The sequence below is a fragment of the Nannospalax galili genome, unplaced genomic scaffold, assembly GCF_000622305.1.
Source record: "Nannospalax galili isolate Female #2095 unplaced genomic scaffold, S.galili_v1.0 scaffold416, whole genome shotgun sequence".
Taxonomy (NCBI): Eukaryota; Metazoa; Chordata; class Mammalia; order Rodentia; family Spalacidae; genus Nannospalax; species Nannospalax galili.
The window spans coordinates 571,809-584,718 of NW_008338125.1; the positions used below are offsets into that span (position 1 = coordinate 571,809).

General features: G+C 43.9%; 2 protein-coding genes across 2 annotated transcripts; both read left to right on the plus strand.

Moving 5' to 3' along the window:
• Positions 1–832: 832 nt before the first annotated feature.
• LOC103734086 (late cornified envelope protein 1A-like) lies at positions 833–1,261 on the plus strand. The gene has a single exon (XM_008832971.1). It carries the CDS (start codon positions 833–835, stop codon positions 1,259–1,261), a length of 429 nt encoding a protein of 142 aa, XP_008831193.1.
• Positions 1,262–8,544: 7,283 nt separating this feature from the next.
• LOC103734087 (late cornified envelope protein 1A-like) lies at positions 8,545–8,952 on the plus strand. Its single transcript, XM_008832972.1, has one exon. The coding sequence runs from the start codon at positions 8,545–8,547 to the stop codon at positions 8,950–8,952; it is 408 nt and encodes a 135-aa protein (XP_008831194.1).
• Positions 8,953–12,910: the final 3,958 nt, after the last annotated feature.

The window sequence follows — 12,910 nt, forward strand, 5'->3', positions numbered from 1 at the left end:
AGGTGAGAGGAAGGGGACTGACTTTTACACACACACACACACACACACACACACACACACACACACACACACACCATAACCTTGGTTCTGGGAGGCATTGGAATCAATTGTGCTTTCAGGCTCTGGAGAGAGCAAACTACTTTCAATAGAGTGGGCCCATTGGAATGGGTCACTGAAGCACAGAGAACTGTGTACCTTGGAGAGGCTTCAAGAGAGGAGTCACCTTCTGAAATAGTCCTTCCCTACCCAGAAGAGGCACAGCTAGGCTTAGGAAAGGGGATCAGGGTCTCCTTTGGGCTTAGGAAAGAAAGAGAGGAATGGTTCTGGAATTTGTTCACATACTTCTCAGGATAAATAGGACATCACCAGTCCGACACTGGCCAGGCCTTCCTGTCAGCCTGGGCAGAGGATGGGCTGGGCACATCTGAACACTGGTCTCACAGCAGGGTGGAGGTTCCCATCCCAGGTCTGCAGGAATGGATTTTTTTTTTTAACAATGTTTTCTTTAAGGAGTAAGCTTGCGTATTTGAAATAATTTCCTCCTCTGCTTGCTGTTTCTCTGACGTGAAAATGTATAGTGATGCTAGCTCTTGATTCATTACTGCTGGTCACCAGATGGTGGTTCTTATCTGATTTGCATGTGTATCCGAAGTTCCCAAGACATGATGGTGATGATGTGAGAGGATGAGTGTATTAGAACTAAAACTACTGGCGATGCTATTTCTATGAATATCACTGATGCTCAGAGGATCAGAGTGGGCAGGTGGTGTCAAGGTTCTGGGTCTGATTAGTGTGTCATTCTTCCTCAGCTCCTGAACACTCATCACCCAAGATGTCCTGCCAGCAGAGCCAGCAGCAGTGCCAGCCCCCTCCCAAGTGCACCCCCAAGTGCCCTCCCAAGTGCCAGACCCCAAAGTGTCCCCCAAAGTGTCCCCCTAAGTGCCCTCCTGCCCCTTCCTGCTGTAGCCTTGGTTCTGGGGGCTGCTGTGGCTCCAGCTCTGGGGGCTGCTGCAGCTCTGGGGGTGGCGGCTGCTGTCTGAGCCACCACAGGCCCCACAGATCTCTCCGTCGTCATAGACACCAGAGCTCTGGATGCTGCAGCAGTGGGGGAAGCAGTGGCTGCTGCAGCAGTGGGGGAGGCAGTGGCTGCTGCAGCAGTGGGGGCAGCAGTGGATGTTGTAGCAGTGGAGGCAGCGGCGGATCCTGTGGCAGCAGTGGCGGCAGCTGTGGCAGTGGTCAGCAGTCTGGGGGCTGCTGCTGACCTGGGCCTGGAGGACCTCAGACAAGCAGTGCAGGAGGAAGCCAAGTAGAGATGACCCGCCTTTGCCTGCTGCTCCTCCCTTCTCCCTTTGTCCTGCGTATCCTGGGCCCTGAGATTGCAGGATCCTTCTTCTGTGTTTCAAAATAATAAAGTCTTCCTTAACAGTTTTCACCAGACTCTTGCTCGTTTTGACCATCATCATCCTCATAAGCCCACATTTGGAACTAGGCCTCAGTGGTGTTCTCTCTGGGCAGATGTCTGACTCAGGACTTGTGAATGAGCCAGGTAGCTATGGTTTTGGTGGCTATCAGGCATAAAAATATTCAAGAACAGTGCACTTATTTTTAAATTTAAAGTTAAATTTGAGAATTTCATTCATGAGTATCTTGTATTTACAATTTACATAATTTCCAGCTCTCCTTTTCCCCCTCCCGTTCCTCCTGTCTCCTCATCCACTCTTGAATTCATGATCTCATCTTCTAAAACTACTATCATACACACACATACAATTACTGAGTCCAGTTAATTTTGCTCATATGTATACATGTTTATGGCTGACCATGTAGGACCACGAAATCTATCAGAGGGCCCTTCCCTGAAGAAGTAAGGGAGGGAAGGAAGGGAATGGTTCCCTTCCTCAGCAGTCACTGATTGGAGCAGACTGGGGCCTTATGAAATTATTCACATCCCTGTTGGCATGTTGATTGATATGGTCTTGTGCAGGTTTTTTTTTGCACCCACATTGTTGAGAGTTCATGGTGTAGCATTCTGTCATGTCTAGAAGATACTATCCCACAGCAGGTCCTCTGGCTTTTGTAGTCTTCCCACTTCCTCTTATTATTTTAAGAGTATTATTTGGAGGCTGGTAAGATGAACCCATGGGTAAAAGCGCTTTCCAAAAAACAAAACAAAAAAAGAAAGAAAGAAAAAGAAAAGATAAAAAGCTAGTTTTGATGGCTTGCTTCTGAAATCCCAGCACTCCTATGGTAAGAAGGCAGGAAGGAGGAGGACGAGCCGGAAGCTCAGGTGAGCATAGATGAAATAACAAAAGGGATTCCGCACTACCACATTGGAAGGAGAGGACTAACTGAAAACTGTCCTCTGACTTTCACATGCTGCGCTCGCTCTCTCTCTCTCTCCCTCTCTCTCTCTCTCTCTCTCAAATTTAAAGAAGAGAGTATTATTTAGTAATGTATATTGTCATAAACAGGAGCTAATGTTTAAAATAATCATTATTATTCTTAGCACTGCCTATGATTATTTAAAGAAAATCTCTAAGTATAAAATTTAGGATTAGCCTAAAAAAATGAACACTTTTAAAATTTTCTTAACTTTCTTACAGTAAGTAAGGTAAAATGAACATAGCCAAAACTAACTGAAAAAGTGACCAAACTTAATCCCCTACTTTGACAGCATGGAATAGGCCCAGTACTTTGATTTTCCTCATATTTTCTTTCCAGGTCTCAGTCATGTCCACTCCCTACTTTTGAAAACAAAAGCTTATGGAAAAGGAGGAGGTGTGAGGCAGATGAGATGTGGGGGGAGGTCTGATGATCTCTGTGTAAAAGCACATAGCCTTGATCCAAATTAGTTCTGTATATTTTTAAGCCTCTGTGTTGCAGATCAATTAAAAGAGTTCTTCCTCTAAGACGAATTTACCTTGGAGGAGTAACTGCATCCTCTAAAGCCTTTACTAGGTTGACTATGGTTATCGGATAGTGGCGATTAGGAGACATGTTTGTGGTTTAAGAAACACAGTGACCTGTGGCTATCGCCCTTATCAAGTGTCATTTATTTGGTGAAGCGTAGACAACCGAGCTGTGTCAGAATCACCAGAATTGAATAGTAGAAACAAGGTGAAATTCATCATGGCAAGGAGTGGGGAGTATGCATTGTAAAAGTTTATCACCAAGCTTGGGATCACTGTTCCGAAAATACTGAGGTTCACATCTTACCTACACAATTAGTTTGGGGCCTTATTTTGACTTCTTACAAAAGACTTGGAGTGGCCAGGTCAGGGAAGGCCTTTGCAATTCAAACTATAGTGTGTGTGTCTATAAACTGTATGCAGCTAATGCCTCAAAACTGAAACAGTCTCTCCTGGAGGGAGCAGTGAGGCTCCTGTGACTCAGGAGGAAAAAGAAAGGTTAAGACCCAAGAGGCTCAGAAAGCTAGAAGACTGCAGAGGCCCCTCCTGACAACACACAGGCGGCAAAGAACTACTGGGGAGAGGACATTCTCCTTGACGCAGCTGCCTGAAGACGGTGCAGGGAGCTCCTGGGATGCAGCACTCAGGAGTTATCACCCATGCTGGGATGAATGTCTCAGCGATGCAGCTGCCTTTCAGTCACTCGTACTCCTATAACTAATTCCAGTTAACTCGTTGGTTCACCAGTTCAGAGTTGAATAGAATCATGTTTCTGATGTCATTAGTGCCTCACTTGGGTAAATTGCTCATGTCTTCCCAGGAAAATTCACAAAATAATGAACACGTATAAACACACATACACACAAGATCAATAAATAAAATGTTAGAAGACAATAAATGAAAAGTCTGTGCGATTTGTGTTTGGCCCTCCCTCAGCTCCCAAATGCAACCGCAGCCTGCAGAGGAAGCAGTTACCAGCACTGTCCAGAGTACACCACAACTGCCCTAACACAAGATGTTGCCCAAAGTGCCCCTAAATTGTGCTGTCCTTGGAGGCTGCTGTAGCTGCGAGGCTGCTGTGGTATGGGGATGGTGACTGCTGCCTTAGCCACCACTGCTGCTCAGGTCCTACCATCATAGACAACAGCTTGGCCACTACAGCCAGCTCCGGGTCTCCAGCTACTGTGAAGCAGGAGCAGGCAGTAGCAGTCCGAAGGGCTTTGCTGAATGGATTTGACTTCTTCTATCTGAGGCTGCTTGAATCACTGAGGAGCCCAAACAAGGGCTTAGGCTCTGGCCTAAGAGAGTGTTCTGGCCTGGTTACAGGTCAACCTCTTTCTCCTAAATATTTAAAGGCCTTTCCCCCCTACTCAGGTCTTCCCTGAGAACTCCAAAGCACTGCCCAATTCTATTATATTTTGCTGCTTGAACTCAAGTAATATACTGTGGCATCTACTCCCCAACTCCCTACTGGATGGACTAATTTTCCTGTTTGCATTGTCATTGTCTTGTTCTCTCTTCGCTGGTAGCTGCTGACATCTAAGTTGACAAAAGATCAGATCAGTAATCAGAAATAAATAGTTTAAAATTCTGTTACGTTTGGTTTCTCCCTAATTATATGTTCTGCTTTTTTTTTTTCTGGTCTTCTCGACACAGGGTCTCCTTGTAGCCCCAGCTGGCCTGGTGTTTTGCTTTTAAACCAAGGCACTACAATATCACCGAGCCACATTGGTCTTTGAACTTCTGGGTTCCCAGCAGATCTTGAATTCTGTCTCAGTCATGGCATGGCATTAACATTGCCATCCCTGCTCTCATCGTCATGTCCTCACTCTTGTGGCTCACGCCACTCTTTCACCCCACCAATCTCTACCTGACACTTCATATATATTCATATATGTGTGTGTAATACATATTATATACATATATAATATATTATATTATATAAAATAAGGCCTATAGAGTCTAATTTGTGTCCTCAAATGTCCTTCAGAGTGAGTCCATCCACTGGAGTTTGGCTAACTCACCAAAAGTGCCATCCATGAAAGACACTGTCTCTCCACCTCCCAGAAGCCATCAGATGCCAAAATTTCCCAAGGTTGGGCTAGGGTTTCTTACCCACTTCCCCATGTCCATGCTGAGATTTTGTGTTTTGAAGTTCCATGGGATTTTGCATGTTGTTACCATTGTTGTGAGTTCATATAGTAACTGACCAGCTATCTGGAAAACTCTGTTTCCTTGTGATCAGCCACCATCTCAGGCTCTTACAATCTTTCTGCTCTCTCTTCTGCAATTATCCCTGAGCCTTGGTGGGTTGGGAGAGGGGAATTTTGAAATAACTGACTTCTTTAGGATTAAGAACTCTGCAGCGTCTTGTTCTCTGTACTTTGGCCAGTTGTGGGTTTCTGTCTTAAGCATTATTTGCTGCATAAGGAAACTTCCCTGGAGAGAGCTGAGAATGCACTAATGTATGGGTGCAACAATAAATCATTAAGAGTCAGTTTAATGCAATGACTAGTCAGCAGAAATCTAGTATTATGTTCTCTCCTATGTCCTGTGACCTGTCTAGCCTCAGGTTCCTAAGCCTGATATCAATGTCAGACATGGGATCCATCCTATGAAGCAGATGTAAATCTAATTAGAGAGTGATTGTCTACACCCGTAATATTCATGCCACTATTGTATTGGTGGGCATATCTTGCCAGGCCAGTTGTCATAGTTCACAGGAATCACAGCTGGCTAAGGTTAATGGTTATTTTTCCTTCTGGTAGCATGCATGGCACCTTCTAGCACTATGGACAGTAGTCAGTAAATATGAGGCGCTGAAGTCAGCACCAGCTAGGTGCTGGCTCTTGATCATAGAGAAAAGGATATTCAGTTTGAATTGGTTCTGGTTATGGTTCAAAAGCTTTCTCATGTATTTATTTTGTATTGTTGTTTGGTTGATTGGTTGGTTGGTTTTGGTTGTTTACATAGGGTCTCCATGTAGCCCCAGCTGGCTTGGAACTTACTGTATAGAACAGGCTGCCCTCTATCTCACAGAGTTCACCTGCTGCTAAAAGTATGTTCCATTGTATCGAGCAGATTCGTCTTGCATTTGATGAGAAGGAAATTTGACTACAAAAGAAAGAACCATGACAAATAGAACCCAGGCAGCCAGTGGTTGACAAGCCAGGATGGTTATATTGACCTGACACCCAAGTCACCAGGGCTCCATCCAGCCTTAAATTCCAGTCTTCCTGAAGCAAGCAGGATGCTCACACGTCACTCACATGTTACTCACTCAGGTCAACTAGGACTTGGGTGTTGTCCTGCACAGGACCAGAGGTGTAGACCACATGGCATCTCAGCTCTGTCATCCCAGAACTCAGGAGCTGAGCTGAGCAGACCTGCCACTGTGGACACAGCAGGAATCAATTCCTGACCTCTCCCCATTACTAAGCCCTTTGAACAGCCCGAGCAGGAGAACAAGTATCAGCCCAGTGAGAGTGGAGCTGCCCAGGTGCGGTGGCCACACGTGCCCCACTCTGCCTGTCTGAGTGCAGCTTCCTACGGGGGACCTAGGTCAGAAGGAGTAGCTGTGTATAGTTTGAGACCTCACTGATAATGTTAGTGTGAAGATTTTGAAGTCTTAAAATTCTGATGTGTACATCGTCCTTTGTTAAATTAATGGAGATGAAACACAAAACCCAGGACAGGTTCTCAAGGGATTTAGTATAGCCTTAGGTAAATGACATTTTACATGAAAAGGGGGCTGAGGTGAACAGACCAGGCAGGACCAAGGCGTGCCATATGCTACAGGGGGAAACATAAGCAAATATGTAAACCAATGTCATTCAGCTAAGAGCATTCCTTACAGATATACAGATTAGCAGACTGTAGAGAGATAAGTAGCCATGCCTGGACACTGAAGTTTGGAAAAGTTCAAGCCTAGATACCTGGAATAAAAGGTCACACTAGTAAGAGGCAGCGAATGAGGTATGCTGAGAAATGAGCATATCCTGAGGCAGATACATTTCAAGGACATGAGGCTAAGGATGCCAGGAACCTACTCCTGACCTCATACCTAAATCATAGTCCAAGCCAGATGTGGCATTCTTGTGTCCTGTGGAGTAAGACTCCCAAAGAACATCTTGTCATCACCAGTCACAAGACCACGTGGGTGTCAGGAGGCAGGACTTGCCATGACCAACCACTGTCTCATGGGCCCACGATCAGAATAAAAGGACTGAGGGACAGCACACCTCCATCAACTCATCTGGAGTGCCCACAGATTCATACTGCCTGCAGTGTTGGTAAGTGTCCACTGGGAGCAGGAGCAAGACTGAACCAGAGGGATGTTCAGCTTAGAGGGCAGGGGAGGATTGGAAGAGCCAGAGTCTGGAGCCCGTGCTCACAGAGGACTTTGGTTAACAGAGAATGGTTGGTAGACGAGGTGCTCTGTCATGCTATGGGAGGCATGAGCAAATGGGGTCTATAAGGACTTAGTGATATGTACTCTGCAATGATCAGTACTCTAGTGGAGTGGGCCTCTCAGGGCAGGATATTGAAGGAAAGAGGGTTGTGCACCTGAGACTGAATTTGGGGGTTTGGGACACTCTGAAACACCCCAAGTCCATCATTCAAATGAAGAGATGACAGGGCAGGGCACTCGGTGCTCCTTGTGCTTGAGAAAGTCACAATCCTAAGTCCAGAATCCTTCAGACACTTCTCAGAATCATTGAGATGCCACAGACCTGACACTGACCATGCCATCCTGTCAGCCTTAGAAGGTGATGAATTGAGCACACCTGAGAACTGCTCTGAGAGCAGGGATGGGGTTCATGGCCCAGGACTGCAGGAAATGATATGGATTTTTCAGGCTTTTCTTTAAGGGCACTGGCTTACTGACTCAGCAACCCCCAGGTCCTTTGCAATATCAACCTATGGTATGATGGCATAGACATGGGGAAGTGGATAAGAAATTCTAACCAAGCCTAAGGAACTTTTAGCAATTGATGACTACCTGGAGTGAGAAAGAGTGTTTTACAGAGCTGGGACTCTTGGTTGAATGAACCCACCCTGAAAGACATTTGGGGGCACAAATCCGATTCAGATGATATACATACATATATATATATATGAGTCTATTAAATTTGGCAGGGGCAGTGGAGGGGAGGTGCAGACAGGGGAGTTGATCTAAATACCATCAAACTGTATTGAATAAAAATCACAAAAATTTAATAAAAATGAAAAAAAAATCACACAAGTTAAGAGAAAGAAAATGACTGCTTTCGGCACTTAAAAATATGCTCTCTTGGAAATGATGTTTTACTTGGGTGGTTTCAGCGTCTGGAGACATATTTGGAATACTTTCCTCTTCAATTTACGTCTCTGATTCAGGGCGCTTTTGTAATGCCATTATCCTTTCATTCACTGCTACTGGAAACCGCATGGTGGTTCTTATGAGAATTTCATGGGTTTCTGAGGTTCCCAAGACATAAGTGAGAGGATGAGAGTATTAGAAGGAAACTACTGGAGTGGTGTTTCTATGAATATCAGTGATGCTCAGAGGACCAGAGTGGGCAGGGTGGCCCCAAGGTCCTACGTCTGACTTGCCTGTGACTCTCCCTCAGCTCTGGAACACTCACCAGTCAAGATGTCCTGCCAGCAAAGCCAGCAGCAGTGCCAGCCACCTCCCAAGTGCACCCCCAAGTGCCCTCCCAAGTGCCAGACCCCAAAGTGCCCCCCTAAGTGTCCCCCTAAGTGCCCTCCTGCCCCTTCCTGCTGTAGCCTTGGTTCTGGGGGCTGCTGTGGCTCCAGCTCTGGGGGCTGCTGCAGCTCTGGGGGTGGTGGCTGCTGCCTGAGCCACCACAGGCCCCGCAGATCTCTCCGTCGTCACAGACACCAGAGCAGCGGTGGATGCGGTGGCAGCAGTGGAGGCAGCAGTGGATGCTGCAGCAGTGGAGGCAGCAGTGGATGCTGTAGCAGTGGGGGCAGCGGTGGATGCGGTGGCAGCAGTGGAGGCAGCTGTGGCAGTGGCCAGCAGTCTGGTGGCTGCTGCTGACCTGGGCCTTAAGGACCTCAGACAAGCAGTGCAGGAGGAAGCCAAGTGCAGAAGACCTGCCCCATCTTTCCCTCTCCTCTCCTGTTCTCCATGTGCTGGCTTTGAAATACTGAAATCCTCTGTAAAGTTCTGAATGTTCCCCTAAGGACATAATATCTCCTGTATTTTGCAATAAAGTCTTCCTTCATGAGTTTCACCAAAGTCCTTTTATTTGGTCAGTATTCTCACATGTCAGTTTTAACATCTGGTTCTCAGTGATTCCCTGACTGGAATAGAAGTCTGGATCAGAGCTATGGGTCATGTGGGCAGTCTCCCCACAGAGTTTGTATAGTGAAGTTTCAGGCTCACTTTACTGTGCACAGATATGGCCAGTCCAACCATCACATCAACAGTTTGTGATCTTTTCCTTTTCTAGTCTGTTTAGAGAGTCACAGGTCTGCATGCCTCCTCCCTCACTGAAGCTCAACTTGGCTGTAGGCTGAGAAACATGGCAAGAGGGGAGGGGACAGTTACCCAGTCTGTCTGCCTCGTGTGCCGTTTACCTCCTTATCCCTCTGCTTCTCTCTCTCTCTCTTTCTCTCTTGCCTGCATGTAAGTGCACCCAATTTGTGCAATGCCCACAAGAGTCAGAAGAGGGCATCAGATACACCTGAAACTGGAGTTATACACAGGTCATTCAGACAAAACCTAAATAGAGAAACCCTGGAATTAAGTGACATCATAAATTAAATGGACCTAACAGACATGTGTAGGACATTCTACTCAAACACCAAAGAATACACTTTCTTCTCAGCAACCCATGGACATTCTCTTGAATTGACCACATAGTAGAACACAGAGCTAGTCTCCACAAATTTAGAAAAATCCAAACATATTGGGGCTGGAGAGATGACTCAGCAGTTAAGAACACTGGCCATTCTTGCAGAAGACCTGGGTTCAAATCCCAGCACCTACATGGAAGCTAATAATTGTCCATAAGTTCAGTTCCATCTGTAAATTCAGTCCCAGGGGACTGTCCTCTGCAGGCATTGCATGACGTGGGTACAATACATGCATACACATAAAATAAAAATAGTAAATTAAAAAAAATTTAAAAAGGAAAATTCAAATATCATCCTCTATTCTATCTAGTCACAAAGAAATAAAGCTAGATATCAACAAAAATTGAAATGGGAAAAAAGTACACAAATTCATGGAAACGAAACAACACATTACTGAGTGAAAATTGGATCAAGGGAGAAACTAAGAGGGAAGTTTCAAAATTCCTCGAGTTGGAAAAAAATGAAATCACAACATACCAAAACCTGTGGCACACAATGAAGGCACTCCTAAGAGGAAAATTTACAACATTACGTGCCTATATAAGAAAATCAGAGACACTTTATAATAACTTAATGATGTACCTGAAGGCTTTGGAAAACCAAACCAAACAAGACCTAAAAAGAGCAGATAGGAAGAGACTTTAAAAAATCAAGGCTGAAATACATGAAATAGAAATGATGAAAACAATACAAAGAATCAATGAAATGAAGACTTTGTTCTTTGAAAAGATTTCATATAAATAACATAATGATGCACCTAAAGGATTTAGAAAGTAAAAACCAGACAGTATCTAAGAAACTTCAAACTTATCTGAGGAACAGCTGGCAACCTAGGATTGCTGGGAGCTGGAGGGAGAGTCTCTTTCATGTATGTGACTCTTCACAGGTTAAGCAGGCTCTATTACTTGGACTCACACTGAAGGACACTTGGGAACACAAATTAGACTCTATAGACCATATAGTATATATAATAGAGTACATTAAGGGGAGGTGCGGATAGGAAAAAGGATCCAAATACCATCAAATTTTATCATATAAAAAATCACAAAAATTTGATAATTTTTAAAAAAAGAGTAGGCAGGAAGAGGTAATAAAATGAAGGGTCGAAATTAATGAAATAGAAACTGATAAAAACAGTATAATCAATGAAACAAAGAATCAACTTTTAAGAAAATTTAACAAGATTGACAAAGCTTTAGCCAAATTAACCAAAAGAAAGAAGAAGAGGACTCAAATTAATAAATGTAAAGTTGAAAAGAGAAACATTACAAGAGACCCATGGGAAATTCAGAAAACCATTAGAACATATTTTAAAAATCTGTATTCCAATAAGCTGGAAAATGTGAAAGAACTGGATACATTTCTAGGTTTTTACAGTCTACCAAAGTTAAATAAATACAACACAAATAATTTAAACAGACTCATAATAACTGAAGTAGTTAAAAATCTACCAACTAAATAGACCCCAGGACCAGAGAGAGTCAACATAGAATTCTACCAAAACCAAAGAAGAACTAAAACCAATATTCCTTCAATTCAATCCATAATAGAAAAAGAAAAGAGCACTCCTAAGTTCTTTCTATGAAGTCAGCAATACTCATACCAAAACCAGATGCAGCAAAATACAATATTACAGACCAGTCTTTCTGATGAACACAGATGCAAAAATTCTCAATAAAACACTCACAAACTATTTCAAAATTTTAGGTTTCACATTGAGGTCTTTGAAACATTTGGAGTCGACTTTTGTGCAGGGTGATAGAAAAGGGTCTAATTTCATTCTTCTACAGATGGAGATCCAATTTTGTTAGCATCATTTGTTGAGGATGCTGTCTTGCCTCCAGTGTGTGTTCTTGGCACCTTGCCAAATGGGTGAAAGTGCATGCACTCAGGTTTGGGTCTTCAATTATGGTCCATTGCTCTCTGAAACTGTTAGAAGAGAAACAAAGGCAATACCGTACAGGATATAGGGGTGCAGGAAAGGGTTCTGTAAATAGGACATCAGTTGCTCAGGAATTAAGGTCAGCAATAGACAAGAGGGACCAGCTCCACATCTGAGAGAGGATTAATATCCAAAATACACAAAGAACTCAAAAAATGAAGAATCAAGAAAATAAATCGTCCAATTAAAAGATTGTCGGAGCCAGGGTTGGTGTATGAACATAAAACAGAGGTTTTCAGGCCTCTGTGAACTCGCTCATATGAACTTGCAACAATGGTGATGGCATGCACACAGAAGGCCACAACTGGCCAAGGTATAGAGAAAAAAAGACTGCAGAGGAGTGTGTGCCCCTGGAGAGGATGCTCATATTAATCCTCACCCACCATGGCTCAGAGATTGCCCTTGCAGAAGTGGGGGCAGAAAGATTGTGAGAGCCAGGGGTGGTGCATGAACATAAGGAAAACAGAGTCTTCCTTGCTCATATGAACTTGCAATAATGGTGACAGCAAGATCTATGCTAACTCAATTAAACAAAAACCCAGCATAGAACTGGGGACATGCACAACAGGCCCCAACCTTAACCAAGGAACTATTGGCAACTGATTACTGAAGGGTAAGGGAGAGCTGATCTTCTTTAAGGGAGTGACTCTAGATAGGCTGACTAGACTCCAGTGGATGAACTTACACCAAGGGACATCTGAGTACAAATGCTTGACTGGCTAGGCCTCAACATATATCACGGAATGCATGAAATCTGGTAGGAAGGAGGCTATGGGGTGTTGATGGAGGAGAGCGTTGAAATTTGATAAAGATCTATTATATGAAACACACAAAACCTCAGTAAAAATATACATTAAAAAGATGGGTTATGGATCTAAACAGAGAGTTCTCAAAAGAAGAAATAAAATGGATAAGAACCACCTTAAAAAGTGTTTAACATTCTTAGTAATTAGGGAAATGGCAAATCAAAACCACTTTAAGATGCTATCCCAGTCAGACTGGCTAAAAACAAAAGAATAAATGACACCAAATTCTGGTGAGGATGTGGGGAAAGGGGAACTATGGGTACTAGAACACAGTGGTACAACCACTATGGAATGTAGTGTGAAGAACTCAAAAGAACTAAAAATGAATCGACCATATTCCAGTTGTCACTCCTTGGCATATACCCAAAAGACTCATCCTACTGCAGAGA